Source organism: Pteropus vampyrus, unplaced genomic scaffold, assembly GCF_000151845.1.
Source record: "Pteropus vampyrus isolate Shadow unplaced genomic scaffold, Pvam_2.0 Scaffold233, whole genome shotgun sequence".
Lineage (NCBI taxonomy): Eukaryota > Metazoa > Chordata > Mammalia > Chiroptera > Pteropodidae > Pteropus > Pteropus vampyrus.
Window position 1 is genome coordinate 1,564,319 of NW_011889014.1, and position 18,692 is coordinate 1,583,010.

Below are 18,692 nucleotides of genomic sequence, written 5' to 3' on the forward strand. Positions count from 1 at the left end.
ATGCATGAAAAATGATGTTGGCAGCTACTTTAGTATTGAAGTGGCGAATTAACCCTTTCTTAAGCTGAGCTAACTTCTGAGCGTTTATTAAACTCCTCTGGGCTTAAGGGGATGCTTGGCGAAGTCTAGCACCCCCCACACTTATAAATACTCACTGACAGAGTTCGTAAAAAGTTAGCTAATAGCACGTTACCGCACATGAACGGTCTTCCCCAAACCATTTTCTGACTTTCGTTTTCGGAGCACCCCGAGTCACAGCAATCCTGGTTTGAGGTGTCCTGCCCATCGGCAGGTGTCACCCAAGGTTTTCTTTATATCCCCCTTTGACCCGGCCATTCTTAGCTGCTGGAATGCTGCTGGGTGGCCTCTATCCCTAGATACTCCCAGGTGTCCCCTAAGACAGTTTTGCTTCTGGCCACCTTGAACTCCTTCCCCGGCCCTAATTTTGTCATTGCTGCTCGACTCTGGGATAGGACCTTTGGATGTGGGTCTCAGCGGTTCACTCAGGGCAGGGCCGTGGCATTCTTCTTGGCTGATAGTGTCTCTCTGCCTCGCTCTCACCTTGGAACTGACTGGTCCTCTCTGGAAACTGACCTTTGCTTCATAGCGACCCTTTTAACTAGAAACCAAGCTGTTTGTGTAGAAGTGTCCCATGTACAGATATCTTAGTTCGGGCTGCTGTGACAAACTAGCATAGATTGGGTGGCTCATAAACAGTAGAAATTTATTTCTATCATTCTGGAGGCTGGAGCTCTATCGGGCTGCCAGCGTGTTTGGGTTCTGGTCAGGCCTGTTCCCTCATTCATAGACGGCATCTTCTAGCTCTTTCCTGACATGGCAGAAGCAGGGGCTGGTTAGCTCTCTGGCCTCTTTTAAGGGCACAGATCCCCTGCACGAGGGCTCAACCCTCATGACCTGACCATCTCCTAAAGGCCCCACCTCCTGACACCATCCATCATATCAGGGGTTAGGGTGTCAGTGCTTGAATTGGGGGGTGGAGAGGACAGGGACATAAACGATTAGTCCACTGCAGCAGATGAGTTCAATTGGTACATTGGGTGAGCAGACGTGGTGGCTTTATTCTGGACAGCCCTTGGGGACTGGCGATGGTGGTGTCCGACCCAAGACTGACTGACTTGATTGATGATCTGACAGAGGAGGTCAGAAGGGTTGGCCTCCTTCGTGGGGTATCCAGACCTGTCACCTTGACGGGTAGCCCTAGCCTGTCTGGAAGTGCACTGGTTCATTTCCACTAACCTGCGAGGTGGCTGTTTCTTCTTGTCCTCCACCTGCCCCCTTACAGACCACCAGCCAGACGGAGCTGGAAAACTGGATCACCGCCATCCACTCTGCCTGCGCAGCTGCGGTCGCTAGGCATCACCACAAAGAAGACACTCTCCGGCTCCTGAAGTCAGAAATCAAAAAACTGGAACAAAAGATTGATATGGACGAGAAGATGAAGAAAATGGGTGAGATGCAGCTGTCTTCAGTCACCGATTCAAAGAAGAAGAAAACTATATTAGATCAGGTAATCATTCTTCTGTGGTTAGACGTGGGTGAAATCGTTAGGTCTTTCAAGGTTTTCTGCTGTCTCAGGAGCCCGAAACATCATCCGTTACCTCATTGTCAGCCTGTCATCCTGGCTGCTGAATTCTTTGTTGTGACTGTCAGTTTTCCTCGCCCATTGTGCACCATTGATTGTTATGAGCTAAAGGGAACAATATCACATTGAACGGAAGACAAACATCTAATAGACGAGCCTTCCGCTCCTGCTGGTGTGCCGTTCTCGGCACTTGTGTAATTGGAAAGTCTGCACTTTCGTTCCCTGTGTTATCAGGGGGACTTGGAGCTGTGGTGGGGGCCCATTCCTGACCCCCTCAATAAACTTAGGATTCTAAATCTAGAGAAAGTAGAGTGCAATTTGAAAAGTGTGTATGCAATTGCTGTAGGTCAGCGTAAGTATATTTCATGCTATAAAGGAATGATTGAGATAATAGAAGACATTTGGGCCTCATCTTCAATTGTTTTCAAGTCAGTCAGAGCCACCTAGTAGTGCTTTGAAACTCTGTCCTAATGTTTAGGAAGTAATTATGTGAACAAATGTCTTTTAAGGAATTGAACAGTTGATGGCATGTTTTTCTCTGCCTCTATATTTTCCTTCTATACTCGATGCTGTATATATATTTTAATGGAGGCCAAATTCATAGAGCATAAAATTAACCAATCCATGGCATTTAGTCCATTTACAATGTTGAGCATCTATAGCCTCTATCTAGTGCCAAAATGTTGGCATCTACCCCAAAAGGAAACCATACCTGGTAAGCAGGCTCTCCCTTCTGCCCCTGGCATTCTGTCTCTATGGATTTACAAATTTGGGATGTTTCCTATAAGTGAAATTGCATTACACGTGACCTTTCGTGTCTGACTTCTTTCACTCGGTATGATGTTTTGGAGATGGGTCCACATTGTAGCACGTGTCAGGACTTCCTTCCTTTTGATGGCCGAATGCTATTCCACTGCATGTATACGCCACAGTTTCTCCCTTCATCTGTTGATGGACATTTGAGCTGTATCCACTTTTGGGCTGTTGTGGGTAGTGCTCTGAACATGTGTGTGCGTTAACACTGTATTTTAAGTCAAAGTAAAGAGGTAGGTGTGAACCGTTAATCATTATCCACATCACCAAGCCTTCGCGATGGGCCAGACTCTGTACCGAGTCTTATTCTTACATTATCTAGCTTAAACATCTCATCAGCCTTAGGAGGCCAGGATTATTTTGCCATTTTGAGAAATGTGGCGATGTACCCTATGGTCGGGACCACCTAGTCCAGAGACTGTGTCTCTACCACGCAGTGGTTTCCACTTCCACCCTGTACTCTCTGCCATCCACCTCTTCCCAAAACCTCTTGGTCTCTTTGCCTTGGATCTTTAATTCACCTCACTTTTCTTCTCTTTGTCTTCCCATGAAAAGCCACCTCTTGGTAAGTCATATAATTCTCCAGCGCTGAAAATCCTACATTTTTTTTTACTTCTGCCTTGGGTGTATGGTCCAGAGCCTGGAGCTGATGGACCTTGTACTACCTGCAAACATAGACCTGTGTCCTTCTACCTGTGGGAGAACACAAAGCAGCTAACGATATACTTCCTATGTATCATTCAGAATTTATGGCTATAGATCTTTGCAGGAAAACACGTAAGTTGTGAAAACAATAATATTTGACCTGCTCTTACCTAAGACACTTACGGTACCTGTCGTTTCTCCCTTAGGATTAAAATCAAGACCTTTACAACGTATACATTTGTAATATTTGTGTAGGATAAAATTAATGCTCGTTTCCCCCTTTCCTCACCGTTTTTTCCCCTTTATTTTCGTTGCTGTAGATCTTCGTTTGGGAGCAGAATCTTGAACAGTTCCAAATGGACCTATTTCGTTACCGGTGTTACTTAGCTAGCCTCCAGGGTGGGGAGCTGCCAAACCCCAAAAGGCTCCTTGCTTTTGCAAGCCGACCGACGAAAGTGGCAATGGGCCGTCTTGGAATCTTTTCTGTATCATCTTTTCATGCCCTGGTGAGTAGCAGATGATGTAGTTTTGAAAAATATTCATCTTGACTGTTACTCCTCAGCAGGACTTGATAAGAGCCTCTAAGGTATTTTTCTAGTTTGCTGCTGTGCGTGGATTTCTGATGTGTTCTCTCTCTGCAGTGGATGCAAATCTTCCTTTGACTCTATTCCAGAATTGATTACTTAAGCCTCTCTTGATGGGGCCTAAGTTATTGTGCTAAGAAAATATGAACGGTATTGTCTTAAGAGATCTCTTTGCATGTAGTGTTTATTGTTAACTTATGGCACCTTTGGATGGGTTCTGTTTTAACCCAAATACATATTTTCATATTAACTTTATCGACATGGTAAGTAGAGAACTCTCTCATACATAAATGTGTGCTCTCTCTCTCTCTCTCTCTCACAAACATGTGGAAACATGTACGGTGTATATTAAACCCAGATCTCTTTGGCGATCTCTCTTTGCATTTGATTTTTATCCTAGTTTTCATGGCCATAAACACCTAATGCATTAGAGGAAAACGAAGACCTTTTATGACTTAACCAGCCCAACCAATGTATTTGCTTGGGGAAGAGAATTTTCATCTGACCTCCAGAGTGGCAGACCGTATAGTTGTGTTGTGTGTTTGCAATCTGTAATTTCATGTACTAGCTAAACTGCAAACAGCTTTATCTACTTTTGGCTCCTTCTCAAAAATTGCTCTGCGAGTAATACGGTTTTAGTGTGTTCAAGTCAACACCCACTTAAAACGTACTGCACCTTAGCACATTTGCTGTGGAATTAAATGTGAAGTCTCAGGTTCCAGAAACTGCTTTGGAAAACCTTAGCTCTGCTGCTCTTGGCTTGCCACGTCAGCTGTACCCATCAATTGAATTCGGAGCTGTAATTCAGTCAGAGGCATTTGTATTCTTTATAAATAGATTACCATCATCATTCAGATAATTAGGGTAGATTTACATTTTTAAAGAAGTCTTAAACCAATTTCTGGAGTTATTAAAACTGGCATCCTGATTTGTTCTGCTAATTACAGCTCAGCTCTCGGTTTCCCTGACTACCACCTCTCGGTATAGCTATCAAGTCCTATTTTTTTTTTTTTTTTTTTTTAGTGGTGATGGGTCAAAGTGCTGTGATGAATAAATCTTGCAAATAGTTTTCAGTTTGTATCTCTAAGACTGTTCCTCTAAGACCTGGACACTAATTTGTAACTTAGCCAAAACTCAGTTTGCCTGTTCTGCTAAAAAGTTGAGACAAATTCGGATTTACCTCCTTGTAAGAAGGTAATAATCGAGGGGGCATTTTTGTTAAGGTAGTTCATGATGCCAGTGAGGCAGTATCAGTGTCAATATTAAATCTTGAGCATCCAAAAGGTCCTTTCCTCTTACTGGGCTTGATACATTTTGAAGGAAATACTTTTGCTGTCTACCTAAAACTTCTGTACTTTAATTATTTCCTTCAAAGCCATAGAAACTAACCTCTGAGAAAGGGAAGTAAAAGCCCCACTATATTACCCTTCTATCTTTTGTCTTCGGACCTTCTAATTTCCTTCATCTCAGAATCTATGATTTGTGTGTCCTTTTCTTTGGATGAGCTGGCCAACTGGAGACGGCGGGCGGGAGGGTTAGTAACGCTTTGAGATTTTTTTGGTCAGTGATTTTAAAGAAAAATATTTAATTCTGTATGTACAGCTCTCTGTTCCTTTGTTTTTTGCTGTTGTTGTTGTTGTCAGTGATGCACATCTGTGTGTCTGTACATCCTTGCAACCTCCTGTTTTCCATGAGGGGTTTCACTGCAGACAGAACAAGTTAGGCAAGCCTGTCCGGCATCCATTCCTGTTCACTATTCCTCTGGGCAGGGAATTTTACAGTCTGATCTATTGGATATTTATTTTTTCCTCCTCTCATTGTCGTTTGACCCCAGGGAATTTTTTTCCTCTGGGGGTTAAAGTGTTCTTCAATTTAGCCTTTGTCCAGACATTTTTCTCTCTCCTTTTAAGTGGGGGGCTCAGGAGAAGGAGGTGTAAGGGAAGATATTTGAGCTGTAGTTTAAGCAGCCTTCACCAGGAAGGCTTCCCATGATGCCCAGTGATTTGCAGTAATTAACTGAAGGGTCCCCCCTGTACTCTTTGAAAGAAGGTTATCATTGTTCGTGTTTGCACAGATGAGCAGAATGATAGAGTAATCAGGTTCCGGCCACAAAGGGAGGCATTGTCTGGGCAAAGATCACTGAGAAACTCATGAGCTCTTGTCCAGTCGGGCTTTTGCCAGCTTTTTTTTTCTTTTCTTTTCTTTCTTTTTCTTCTAAATCCCTTTGCTCATTTTGAGTCATTATTGTCGTGGGGATAGCAGTTCTGTTTGCAGTTTACAAGGCCCCCAACAGTTTAGGGGAGTTACTATACGAACCTTAAATAAAGTGCCATTTGTTAAACAGACTCTCGGGTCAGCTGGTAACTGAGAATATTTATGGTTGTTTGAGATTCTCTTCCAGGCTTTGTTTTTCTAAAATTGTGAACAAAAGGATGACTGTTTAATTGTTAGAACTGTGTTATGTAGTATTTCTGCTTTTGCTTTTTGATGTTTTTTTAATTTATTCATTCAACCAGCACATATATTTTTGTGTGTGTGACACGTGTCAGTTACTATCTAGATTTATGGCAGCAAACAGCCCAGAGTTCCCGTCTTATATTCTGATATTTTTATATGTAATAGAATCTTGCAGGAGAGATGGATAATATATAAGCAATTAAATAAGAACAATAGATACAGATATTGATTGATATGCTATGAAGGAGGAACACAGAGTAATATGTGTATGTGTTTGCCTGTATATGTTGCATGTGTGTGTATCTATGGATCGATTTAGCTATTTATAAATGGATATATCACTATGGGACCAAATGCACATTTTTTTCCTCTAGGGTTTTTGCCTTTAACACCATTTATTCACTGGTGCTTAGCCTCATTTTCCGATGATTGGCTTACCTGATACAGACACTGTCATGTGAGCACAGGTGTATGCCAGCACTTTATCATTGATTCCTTTTACAGCCTTCGTTTACCTTTAACTTAGAGAAGGCTGAAAATAGAGGAAATGCTTACATAGTTAACGGAAACATGCACCTTTCGTTTTGTGGGTTTCCTTCCCCACAATACCTGGAGCATCATAACTGTGGATTGGAGCGCTTGGAGCTTTCTCACCGCTGTCTTGGATGCCAAATTAACACAGGCCGTGATCTAAGTTTTCTTACCTGCTAAGCTGAGAAAATACAACACCTCTCAGCTTTCTCATCTTCTTGTTTTTATTTGGGGCCAAGACCTTCCCCCTAATACCCTTGCAGAGAAGCTGTTTTGATTTCTGTTTTTATTATATGTGGAGGTTTTTGCCAGTCTGCTCACCTGGCTTTTCAGGGTGTTTATCCTGTTAATACTGAAAACCCCAAAGAGGCCTGCCTTCCAACCAACACGCTGACTGCTGAGGAGGCCCCTAGTGTACCCAACAGTATTTCACCCCCGAATTGCTGCCAGTTGGCAGCTGTCATATTGGGGAGTTGCCCGTGTGGGAATCTGTGACAACAAGTGAGTTCCAAGACATTCATCTCCAGCCACAAAGAGCGGGTGGGGAAGTTTCATTTCAAGTCTGACTCGCTACACATACTCCTGAAAGGAGAGCTCGTGGGTGGCTTATTGAGACATCCTGGCAGAAGTTCCCTTAGGTTCCTCATTCCTGAGACTTTGCTTGCAACCTGTGGGATAAAGTCTAAGCCTGAGTGTTTGCCTGGGATGCACGTTATGGAGTCTTCACAGTGATCCAGCATCTCCTGGAGCAGTTACCACAGTGGCAGTTTTAGAGTTGGAGTGTTGCCTTCGCAAATAAATAGTCTAGGTTGCTGGGACCTTGCAGATACCTCAGTGGAGTTTAGTTGATGCTGCGGCTGCTTCTTCCTCCTCCTCCCCTCCTCGCCCTCCTCCTCCTCCTCTTCTTCTCCTTCTCCTTCTCCTAGCAAAATACCTAAACATGGGGCACGCAAGGCTAATAAGGTGGCTCTAGCATCTTCGTAGACCCAGGATTCTTCTGTCTTGTTCTGCCATCCTTGAAAAGATTTCTGTCCAAATGTCTCAGACCAGCGAACATATAGGCCTTCCTGTCATCGGGCAGGAGGAAAGTGAAGGATAATGGAAAACCCCCTCTTTTTGAGGATGATTGATTCCTGGAACTGTAGATAAACCTTTTACTGAATTCTCATTGACCAGAACTAAGTCATAAGCTCATGCAAAATAAGTCGACTTGGTGTGGCCACATGCTCAGGTAGATTTGGGGTTTCTCTGATTGGGAAAAGAGGAAGACTGGTATTGGAGGACAACTATTACTCCCCTAATAAGGAAAATGATTTTATGAAATTCTGAGAAAACTAACTAGGAGAGGTTGGTAAATTTAGACTTACTATGGAATCCCAGGAACGAAAGTGTGCCGTCTCACTATTTTTGCCAATATTCAAGCACCATTTTTTCATTAGAGTGAAGAAACAGCTCGGTAGCATGTGGGAGAGAATCTCAAGAAAGTATGGTTAGTTTGAGTTCAAGAGTTCAAGCCCGTGACTAGAAGGGTATCTAATTCTTAGAAACATAACATATATATTCTATTACTAGTTTATGTATTTTTACTGACAACTTCAGGCAATGGTTGTGTTTGTCAAGTTTTCATTTCCATTTTGAATCCAGGAAGGGCCCTCAAAGTTCTAGTGTGTACCAGTCAAGGATTAAATGCTTGGGTGTTGGGCGGCAGGTAGAGGAGCAGTTTTTGAAGGGTGAGACTTGGTGGAGTCCTTGACGACCAGGTGTGTGGTCCTGACACATCTGTCTTGCTGATGTGCCCCCTTGCTGTCCTCAGGTGGCAGCTCGCACTGGTGAAACTGGAGTCCGACGACGTACTCAGGCCATGTCCAGATCCACAAGCAAGCGAAGGAGCAGGTTTTCTTCTCTTTGGGGTCTGGACACTACCTCCAAAAAGAAGCAGGGACGCCCAAGCATCAATCAGGTAGGTACCAGGGGGGACGAAAAAGCAAGCACAGATTGCTTCCATGGCGACCTCACTTTGGGATGCGCGTGTGTGTGCACGTGCATGTATTCATTGACACTGAGTATTATTTAGAATCAACTAGTTGACACAAAGATGTTAGTTGTGGTAGATGCTTTTAATAGATAATGTATACGCCTAACATTGAACTCTGCTATTAGTCTTTCACCAAGCTCCAGTCTCCCACCTGCATCCTTTCCAAACCCTGGTTAATTACAGACCTACTGAAAGTGCACAGTTTATCCCGAGTCTTTCAAAAAAAAAAAAAAAAAAAAGCAGGGCTTGATGATGAAGCCAAGTGGGCACCTGAGCACAGAATCTTTTCAAGCTGCCTCTGGCGCCGGATCAAAGGCAGCCTCCAGGGAAATCTGATTGTTTCTTTGCCCTTGACTTTTTGGGGTTGACATTAAGTGAGCAGCTTCTCTGCCTACTGGTATGAGGAAGCAGAATCGGAAAGGGCTCATTCAACACCAAGACTCTCTACTACCCAGGTACTAGGGCTGGAAGGGGATCTCAGCACCTCCTGAATGTTGGGCCTCTGATAAACCAGGCTGTGACCTCATCAATTTTACTCTTTGACTAGCCAAGGCCACTTTACTGCTAGAATTAACGTCTAGGAAACATTCTCTCCATTGTCATTGTCATCCTTCTTTGGCTTTGAGAAACGAGTTTGCCCCAGAACTGCTTCAGCGTTTAAGGACTGAAGGAACATAGGGATCTGTCTTTCGGAGAGGAGAATGTCAAGTACATGGGCTGCAGTGGCTAGAAAGTGCGGCCTCGGGCATTCTTGAGGCCGTGATGACGACTACCAATTCGACTCGTTCACTCTGAGCCCTTATGTTAAGTGAGAAGAGTTCGATTGACCGACTCGATAAAGAGATCCCTTATTATTTGTTCTGACAATACCAGCCATTAGTTTACTGAAAGACTGAAATGGAAGAGAGAAATTAAACCTGAAAGCTAATGTACTAATAAGTCTTTTGCTGACCAGCACGCCCATCTACATCCGGGGTGTCTGTGTCCTTGACGGGCTCTGAAGGAGATCAGGTGAGCCTGCTGTGGTTCTGTGGTCTTTGGGGAAAGCAGAACATTAAGTTTGCTACCATGAGTTTTTCTTCTCTATAAATCGAAGTAGAAATCATTTGAAGGAAAGCCATTATTTCATCAGCTAAATCACACTAGAGACGTGATGGCCCTTGATTATACCTGCAAAAGGGAGGCCTTCACCATCAGCATTTCTACCCTTTTTTTGAGAGGTGGTGATGTCAGTCGTTATGCATCCTATGTCATTGCAGCTGACTCAGATCACCGCTAGGAATATGTGTCAGGATTTCGGTCAGGACTTCCCAGTTTGCAACTTGGTTTGAACTTCTCTTTCATCAAAAGCTTTAGTTCATGTGCTTCTAATTCTTTCCGCTCCAAGTCATGTTACAGCCCATTGCTGCTGAAATATACAAGCAAATTTAAGTAAATCTAAGAGAATGTTTTCACATTTTTTTAAAAATCAAAGGGCGATGTCATATCTTATAAGCAATTCTTGTTATTCTCTCTTAAAGTAAGAGTTATTTAAAAACAAAAATGTAGTGCTTAGCCATAAACATACCAATAGAAATGTACTTGATTCAGTACTTTGAAATGGACAAAAATTGTATGTTTTTTTTTAAATCTCATTTGCATTGGAGCAAAGGCTTTTTCTTAATCGGTTTATTATCCTGACAGTACATGCTCGTTGCGAGCCAATATATAAAATTTCTCATGTCCACATGGCTAAGCACTACTTTTTTTTGTAAAAAACATGTTTAGGTTTTGACTATCTAGGGGCATCATTACCCTATTATGACTTTAGTTGTATCTTTAAGTTAGCAGGATTCATTAAATTTCAAAGAATAGACAAATTGCTGTTTTGTATATGAAAAAAATTTTCTGTGGTGTTATAGTTAAAAATATATAAATGTCCAGTCTCAATTTCTATTCAACAGAGTATTAAAAAGCGAACTGATTATTTTGGCTAGATATCTGATCCAGTAGATGAGCCTATGGCAGAAATTCTACATCGTGAACGAATCTAATTCACTGCTTTTTTAAGTTCATTTTTTTTTTTAATTTAGGTGAATTCTCCAGATCTGAAGGCAAACTGTTTGTTTTTTTTTTAAATTGTCAAAGATGTGGGAAGTGATCTAGATAGAGGAACATGATCTGTTACCGTAAAACTTACTACCCGCGTTAGGATTTGATGTAGGTGCATCTGAAAACTAATTTCACGTTTTCTAATAGCCATGCCCATTTTCCAGTCCCCATCCCATGTTTCATTTGCCCTCTTGCCCACATTTCTTAACGCAATACTTTTGTATTTGCAGGTGTTTGGGGAGGGAACTGATGCTGTAAAGAAGTCTTTAGAGGGAATATTTGATGACACTGTTCCAGATGGCAAGGTAAAAATAAACGCATGTTTCTTTTCTAAAAGTACCACAAGTGCATCAACATTGCACAATGCCATAGTTTCTTGGGATCCTAAAATTAACTAGACTCAGTTATTAAAAACTGAAGTGATCAGTTCTTTAAAGTTATGTAACAGGTCAACAAGAGATGGAAAAGCATTTTATGCTTAAAACTTGATTACCATTAGAACATTCTCCTGCTGGTATAGAATTTTCATGACTTATCATTTGAATGTGTTAAACTTCCCTCCAGAATTTAAGAGGAAATTGGGGTTCTGGGGAGCTGAACATTTTATGCCATTGCTAATTCATTTTATATATAACTTCCATTCCCAAGAGGTGAGTTTTTTTTGCCCTCTCTCTCTGCCCAAAACATGCAATTTTGCTCCCATTAATTCCAAAGACTGTTCTGATAATAAGTTCTTTAAAAAAAAAAAAATGCATTTGCCTCTCAAGACAAGTATTCGATTAAAGATTCACAGACTTGGCTCAATCTTGTGCTAGGACTTACAAGGGGCTTTCAGATGGCTCTGATTGAAGACCCATGAAGAATATTGATTTTTTTTTTTTTTTCCTCTGGGCCGCTTTGTCTAGCCTCTAAGTAAATGGACAATCCGAGTTTTAAGTCTGACCTATTGATACGAACAGCCTCTTTGTTATGGGTGTTCTGATGTTGATAACATGACCTTGTATGATCCTCTGGTTCCTAGACCCAGAATCAATATGACAGAAGTCAGTGCTCAGTTGCCATGCAACAGAGTAGCGGTGGTCAGCAGTGGCTCAGACCCCTGTTGTGGATGGAGCTGAGCCTCTGAAACCAGAGTACCGTGCCGCGTCCTGGCTAGTGAAGGGCAAGGAGAGAAGAGTGGCCTTGGGTCAGGCCCGTTCTTCCTTTCATATCCAAACTACTCCTGGATTGTGTCATCATGGATACAAAAGCAGCTGTCCTTGTAAATACCCATCCAGGACATTCTCTTTGCCCACCCGTCTGTTAAGGATGAAATTAAATTGCTGTACCTGTTGCATTTCAGGTATCGTTTTTGGTGTTTACGTAGCCATTTCTGAAGTTAGCTAATTCATCTTGCATATCATTATTAGTGCACTTTTAATGTTGGGATTTCCTCTCCAGGGACAGATTCTGGAAACTGCAAAAGTTTTTCCATTGATTTCCGTGCTGCTTTTTTGTTTGTTTTTCCAGGGTAATTCTTCATCCTATTCTCATTTAGAATGCCTCGTTCCCAAAGAGCAGTTTAGATGTAAAACTTCGGCTGATCTAGTGCTGAGGGGCGTTTATTTAATGTGGCATGTGGGGACAGAATGGGACGATTTCAATTCTAGTTAATGGGATTTAGGCAAGCCGATTGCTTTTTGACAATTCCTGTCCTGGGGTTCAATTTAGCTGTGAAAACACCACCATTCAATGGTAGAGCTGAAATTGTCTTCTCATCTGAATTTAGTTTAGTAGCCTTTACAAAAATATTTCCCCCATTCTGGGATCTGTTCTTTCACAGATGCAAGTTGTTACGGTACCACTTCAGCCTTTGTTTGAAATTTGCCGCTGCTTATAATTTGTTGGTACCGGCCTTATACATAGACATGTATTTACCTATCAGTGGCCTGGTTTTAAACCAATAATCAAGGCTTATTACTTAGCATATATTGAGAATCAATATTGTTTTCGCCTTGCTGAAACCTAACATAATTCTTCCTTTGCTTATTTCAAAGAGATTCGGCTGTTAATATTTCATCAGTCGATGGAGTGTTTTCTGTTTTAGCTGTTTAACTTGCTTAGATATAACCCAGCTGCTGAATATGTACATAAGACACATTTTTCTCCCATCCTTACGACTTGGTGCTACTCCCTGACCCTCAGGCAGAGTGATGTAGAGGATCGAGTGATGGCAACAGCCTAAGAAGGTCATAAAGCTCATCCTTGAAGTTCTCTAAACCTCATCTGGGAGATGGAGCTGTCTCTCTCCCAGATTTGTGCCAGAGGTCAAATTCGAGCACGAAAATGATACTACTTGTAAAAAGGTAGTACTAGAACCTCATCTTTTCTGTAAAAATTTCCTTGGTGCCTCACTCTTGCCTTTGAAACAGAGCTCACATAGCAGACATTCTCGCTGTAGGAGTTCTCCGTTCTAAATTCGAAATGCGTTTATGAAGGAACTGATAACAATACAGCTGAGTCGAATGGATGGCCCACTTCTTTCTTGCTTTCTTCCAAATTTCAGTACCCACTCATTCATGCAATACCCACCTGTGTGTGTCGTGGACCCTGTGTGAGGTCAACTACATGTCTGAGAAATTCCCCACCCTTCAATAAAGTGATTTCTTCCTTGCCTTGAAGATTCTCCTTTGTCCTTTACCACCGCCATAACTTCTGCTTTGGTTCTTTTTCACAGGAATAGATAATCCCTCTGTGCGATCTGAGGATGGGGGCAGGGGGTGGGTCTAAGATCATTAGAGACCAACTGTTGCTGCTCTGCTAACTTTATTGCTTTTTGCAGAGGGAGAAAGAAATGGTCTTACCTAGCGTCCACCAGCACAATCCTGACTGTGACATTTGGGTCCATGAGTATTTCACTCCATCCTGGTTCTGTCTGCCGAATAATCAGCCAGCCCTGACGGTCGTCCGGCCAGGAGACACTGCCCGGGACACCCTGGAGCTGATCTGCAAGGTATGAGGCTCCTTGGGGTTGTTTCCTTGAGAAGTGTGGATGGGATGGAGGAAGCTTCTCAGGCACATGTGGCAACTCAGAGGCATGTGGGAGAGGAAGGTGCTTTAAAGCACACCTCCATCTCATTCCAGAGCAGCTTTGGTTTCCTTTATGAAAAGATGCTAAGTGAATTCTTCATCTTTGGGAGGAGAGAAATTCTTTTAAGTAGCTTCTTTCAATATTTGAGTATTTGATTTATAATAAGCATATTATATGCTCGTGGCAAAAATTTTAGAAAATTTAAGTAAAGAACACAGCAGACAGTTGAGGCCACTCTTTCTCACAAGATCTAGAAATAATCACTGTAAACCTTGTGGCGTTTGTCCTTCCATTACACACACACACACGTGTGCATATTTAATGGTGTCGTATTCTGTGCAGTGTTTGTCACTTGCTCTTTAACAGTAACTTATACACTATGGCCCTTTTTAGGGTAGGGAAAAACTGAGGTAGAGACAAGTTTGATCCATTATGGGAAATTCCTCTTCCTTTGACCACATAATTAGCATCTTTTGGAGAAGGGGCACTGACAATGATTGAGCTCACTTTCTCTACCCTCACCTTTAGCTGCAGAAACGTGTCGACCTTTTTCAAGGTGAACCTGGTTTCATTTTTTATCCCCCAAGGGTGGTCAGATGAATGGCTTCGAGTGAGAGAAGGGAAAGAAGAAATAAAGGAGTTTTTCTTGCATGCCCGTTTTTACTTTTACATAATTAATAGCATTACTCGTCTTATTTAGTCGTCATTTCAAGTCTGAGAAAGAGCTGATACTTCCTCGTTGTACAGACGGAGAAGCTGAGGCTCAGGGACTTAGGCAAGTTCCTTGCTGGAGTTCAAATCACAGTCAGTCAGTTGCAAAGGAAGGACTGAACCCACATCAGTTTGCTCCAAATGTGGGTGTGTCCCTGTGTGCCAGGTGGGCAGTCACTGGAACTGTCAGAACCCGTGTCAGTCATCAGGAAGGACAATCCATAAGAAAGGTCCACAAAGTATATCCTCATGGGAATGAAACTGTCTTCTCTGGAGTGACTAAAGGAAAAACAGAAACCTTTTCTGTCATAATTTTGTCCTGGAAGAGGTTGGATGGAGGGATCAGGGACATTTTTAGGATCTCCTTCAACACAATGGCTCATAGATACCAAGTCACTTTCACTACCTCAGCAAGTACTTCAATTCTATAATTCTGTAATCAGCAATTTTTGTATATTTTTAAACAAGTTACCAAGGACTTTGTAAAAAAAAAAAATATATATATATATATATTATATATATATATATATATATATATATATATATATAAAATCTTTATGTAGTGAAGAAAATGAAACAGTCCAGCTCCCCTAAGCCTTTTGGATAGTTTTCTATGGAGGAAAAGTAGAGAGCCATTTATTTAAGGACAGTGCTAAAATCTGCCCCCACGTAGGTGTTAAAAATAAATGATACATTGTTTCATGCTTCGCATCCTTCCTGTACGTGCGTTCTAGCTTTTTGAAGATAATGGTATTTCTGTTCACATTTTTTATTTTAAATTACTGTATAAAATTGGTCTATTGAGGATTTTTGAATTCTTTTATTTATAGTTTAGCACGATTCTTTAGAGACCCATTAATATTCTGCAGATCTGTGGGAGTTACTCTCAGAACTGCAGCTGAAGGTGTCAGAAGTAGGACTTCGGCCTTTTTTTATGAGCTAAACTCTAGCAGCTTCCACTTCCAGGCAGTAGCTTTGCCTTGGAACTTTCCGTGTGCATCAGCCTTGGACTCAATCAGGAGTTGGAGGTTAGGGCAGAGTTTGTCAATAACATTGATATTGGAAAATTGAACTGTGATTGGAGAAAAGAGTGACCGGCCCAATTTTAGGTACTTTGCAAGCTTTTGCTTTGATAGAAACTAAGAAAATGAAGACTAATATTGTCCCTGCTACTTAGACAGTGAGTTGGACCTGTTCCCGGATAACGTGTTTATTTCTGTCACTTGAAAGGTTTTCGATGGTATCGTCAGGGCATAAGTCACTTTCCTCTAACAATAAAAGGTTATTCTGCCCAATTTTCCCTGGATCCTCAGCTCTTTTTCCAAAAACAGAAATACAGGCAAAAACAACATATTGTAGAACAAGCTTATGTCTCATGAGTTTAAAAATGGAAAACCTTGGTGTGCATTTTAAGAAGTTAATGGCCTTTGGAAAAATCACCTTGTAGGATAAATTATATAGTGTGCTCAGAGCCAGGTGCCTTCTAAAGCTTGCTTGTTCTTTGGAAAACACTTTATTATAATTAGTGGAGCCGATTTTATTCTTAAGAGGGAAAAAAGGTAATGGGGTAAACTGTGCCACTTGCTATTAATGATCTAATTAATGGAGAGGTTTCTTTTTTGTTGTTGTTTGTTTTTGGGTTTTTTTTTGGGGGGGGCGGGGGTGGTGGTGAGAAGAGGGACTAAAAACAAAGGTGATTTCCAGAATGTCTGTCTTTTATTTCTTTATTATCATTCTCAACGTTGGCGATAGATGCTTTCTCTAACATTTAATAATCTCTTTCTTCTGTCTCTTGCATTCAGCTCATTCTCTTTCCTATTCTAACTGATCCACATCATTTTACATCAGTTTGTCATCTGCCATCCGAGCACCAGTCAAGTTCTGGTATAGTAAATGTTTCTAGATCTACATTTCATGTATGATTCATATTGCGGATATTACAAAAATGATTGTTGCTGAATATAGTGGGTAACCATGTTGGCCTGTGGGTTTTGGACATATTCCGATCATTGCAATTACTAAAATAATTGCAAAAAAAAAAAAATCATTCATTCATATGCACTGTTATTATTAATGTGTGACCGTGGAATCAGTTTGATTTTATGCCTTTACTATGTTGGCCTGTGGCTTTGGATATTCTAATAATCATTGGTATTTAAAAAAAAGGTCACCTTGAAGGGGAGGATAAATACCTTTGGAAATTCTGCGATAGCTCTTTGTGTGTTCATGGTTTCTGTACATAGTAAATATATGCATTTATGTGTCCCCGAGAAGTTTGACTGACATGGAAGATTATCAAGAGGAATAGAAAAGCAAAACATGATGAATTGGAAGTTAGTTCATGTTATATTATCTATTTTAATTGGCTCACACTATTTACTAAAATGTTCTACATTGTGTTTTGCTATTTCATCCTTTGAAGTAGTCATGGTAAGATGCAAATTTTTAAAAAAATATGCCAATTAAACTAAAAATTGTTCTATAATAATATTTATCTTATGATATAATTTATGGCTGCATTGCCTCAAAAATGAATTTAAGGCCTACTCGAGTAACTGTATATTGGAAAACAAATTTGTATGGTTAAAATTTTTTCCTAACTGAATTTCTCTTGGGTTAGGAAATTTTCTCTTGAATCTTTTATAAGTCTAACGCAGGCCAAACATTTAGAATTTCTATGTTAAAATATTCATCACTGTTTGGAATTCTTTTTGCACATAGATGTATTGTAAACATGGTCAGTTGCTTGATCTGCTTTGATACTGACTTGCAGGTATTTGAAGAGCGTGAAATTTTTCTTGAGGGTTCTGATTTAGTTTACTTCATTAGGATTTTCTCTTTGTCAGACCAGCCATGACTGACAAGGGCTCATTATTGAAAAACATTTACCAAAATGACAAAACACACTGGCATATTGATCCAATGTCCCATGTTTACAGTAACTACTGACCTAATTGAGGGCCATTATATTTTATATGTTTGTTGGATGTACTCATGTTTATTTTTCAAAGTTAAGTTTGAAAAGCATGGTGGTGGAGGGGAGGGTGGAAGGACTCATCCTTGTTAGCGTTGTTACGTTCGTCACTCTTCTGTTCCCATCGCTGTTAGATCATGTAAGGGCGGTACCTCGACAGGGGCGTCCACCGTCCGTCGTTTATCATCCTATGTACATTTGTAGAAGTGTTTTCGGCACAGTAGCTTTAAGGGGTGATGGACTCTCCACAGTCTTCATCAGGACCACTCTAAGATCTTGGTGCCTGGCCGCGGGCCGTCCCCTCTCTCACACTGAGGTTTTAGGAACCAGAAGTTTCTTGGGTGAGGTCGCTCTGGTTAAGCGGCAGCCTCAATGGGAGTGTCCCCATCATGTTTATAAGTGGTGACGATAAGGTTTCCTCGTGGATTTGTTTCTGTTGACCAAGACCCCATGAAGTTTCATTTCTCTTTTCCTCCCACCTCGATCGGAAACGGATGGCGAACCGAAATTTTTCGCTTCTAATTAGAGATTTCAGGGAGGACCTAGGTAGGTGGGAAGCATTTGCAGCTTCCGTCTCTCTGCGGGACACTTCTTTTTTCTTATCCTATCACCCTAAATGTTATTATTTTGTTGTTTGTCTCAGCAACTCTCTGACAGGCAGTAGATAGAGCACTTTAAAACTTTCACGCTTTGTATTTCCCTGGCTTACCCATCTGCCCTTATTATCTTTGACCTCAGTGGTCCAGGTCTGTCGGACACTGGGTGTTTATTTGGTCTTCAGTACACGAGGTGAACACCCCAAAGCCAGGTACATGGGATTGGGTTGGCTTCAAACTATCACTATACTCCAGGGAGGATCCCCATTGGGGATTCCCAAGAATCACTGTAAGAAACTTCTTTATCCTTCTGCTAGGTTTCAGAATGAACTCATTTCCACTTTCCAAAATGTGCTTTTTGTAAACGTGCAGATGCCTGTCTTGCGTGCGTATTTATTTGAAAAGCAAAACCACCACTGTCCCACCTCCCAATTTTTGCACACCCGCTCCTCATGGCCACACACACTCCTGAAGACCACATTTATGTGTTTTTAATTTCCACATTTGCAGTGTTTCATACAGTGTCTGGTATACTTAAGAGTTTTTCTAGATGCGATTGAATGGTTTATTGAAATAATTATC

General features: G+C 41.3%; 1 protein-coding gene across 1 annotated transcript in view; it reads left to right on the top strand.

Moving 5' to 3' along the window:
* Positions 1-18,692, top strand: part of TIAM1 (T cell lymphoma invasion and metastasis 1) — a 348,762-nt gene that overhangs the window by 255,406 nt on the left and 74,664 nt on the right. The window contains exons 8-11 of the mRNA XM_023519721.1: positions 3,382-3,567; positions 8,447-8,593; positions 10,990-11,064; positions 13,581-13,751. Coding sequence (XP_023375489.1) covers positions 3,382-3,567; positions 8,447-8,593; positions 10,990-11,064; positions 13,581-13,751 — 579 coding nt within the window. The remainder of the gene's footprint in view (positions 1-3,381; positions 3,568-8,446; positions 8,594-10,989; positions 11,065-13,580; positions 13,752-18,692) is intronic.